The 950-nt window shown below is 36.1% G+C and overlaps 1 protein-coding gene across 1 annotated transcript in view; it reads left to right on the top strand.

Annotated features, from left to right (window-relative positions):
- The window catches only part of KPNA5 (karyopherin subunit alpha 5), a 77203-nt gene extending 76505 nt beyond the window's left edge, over window positions 1–698 (top strand). The window contains exon 14 of the mRNA XM_042783025.1: window positions 511–698. Coding sequence (XP_042638959.1) covers window positions 511–698 — 188 coding nt within the window. The remainder of the gene's footprint in view (window positions 1–510) is intronic.
- Window positions 699–950: the final 252 nt, after the last annotated feature.

Genomic DNA, 950 nt, shown 5'->3' on the forward strand with positions numbered 1-950 from the left:
AGTCAAGTGCCATAGGCACTGTGTTACCAGAGCTCTCCTTCATAGACATACCTAATAGTTCAGCCTGTCTACCCATGTATCAACCCATAGATCAGTGTTTGCCTTCACTGACAACTCAGTACTGTATGTGCCTTTTTGTGCTTTTGTTATTTTGCATATTTATTTCTGGAGAGGACCTCTCAAGTTACTTAATCTAAAATTGTCATTTTAAAATTTGAGAAATTAAAGTACAGAGGTACTCGGCTTTTTTGGCCAAGATCACACAGATTGCAGGGCAGGGTCTGTGATCCAGTTTTTCTGTCTCCCAGGCCTGTGCTCCTTCCAGTAGACCACATTTCCCGGTACTCATTCTTGAAATATAAGGCATAGGTGTCAGCTCTCAATATGTGCAAAAATTAGATAAAAACAGCAGTCCATTTCTAATGGATTAAATGTATGCTGTTGATACATTATTTTGATTTAAACATATGGTGAAAATTGGAAAACAGTTTTATATTCTTTGTATAATAGGTCTGGATAAAATTGAATTTCTACAAAGCCATGAAAATCAGGAAATTTACCAAAAGGCTTTTGATCTAATCGAACATTACTTTGGTGTAGAAGATGACGACCCCAGCATTGTGCCTCAGGTGGATGAAAACCAACAACAGTTTGTATTTCATCAGCAGGAAGCGCCCATGGAAGGGTTTCAACTTTAACTTGCTAGTGGTGGGGGTGGAGGTAATTGTTTGGAAACTTCTGGTATCTCTTCTTTGTCATGTCAGTAGGAATGTTTGATGTTTTTTACACAGAACAGAAAAGAAAGCAGTTGATGCACTTTTAAAAACCAAAATGAAACAAAAGTTTCCATTTAGATGCAACCTTTCGTTATAGCTTTTTTTTGGTATGTGTATTTATTTATGTCTTTTGTTTTGGATTTTTGTATCTGACTTATGAATAATTAAAAACAT

The sequence above is a fragment of the Orycteropus afer genome, unplaced genomic scaffold, assembly GCF_000298275.1.
Source record: "Orycteropus afer afer isolate SDZICR_OR568_19922 unplaced genomic scaffold, OryAfe1.0 scaffold00596, whole genome shotgun sequence".
NCBI lineage: Eukaryota > Metazoa > Chordata > Mammalia > Tubulidentata > Orycteropodidae > Orycteropus > Orycteropus afer.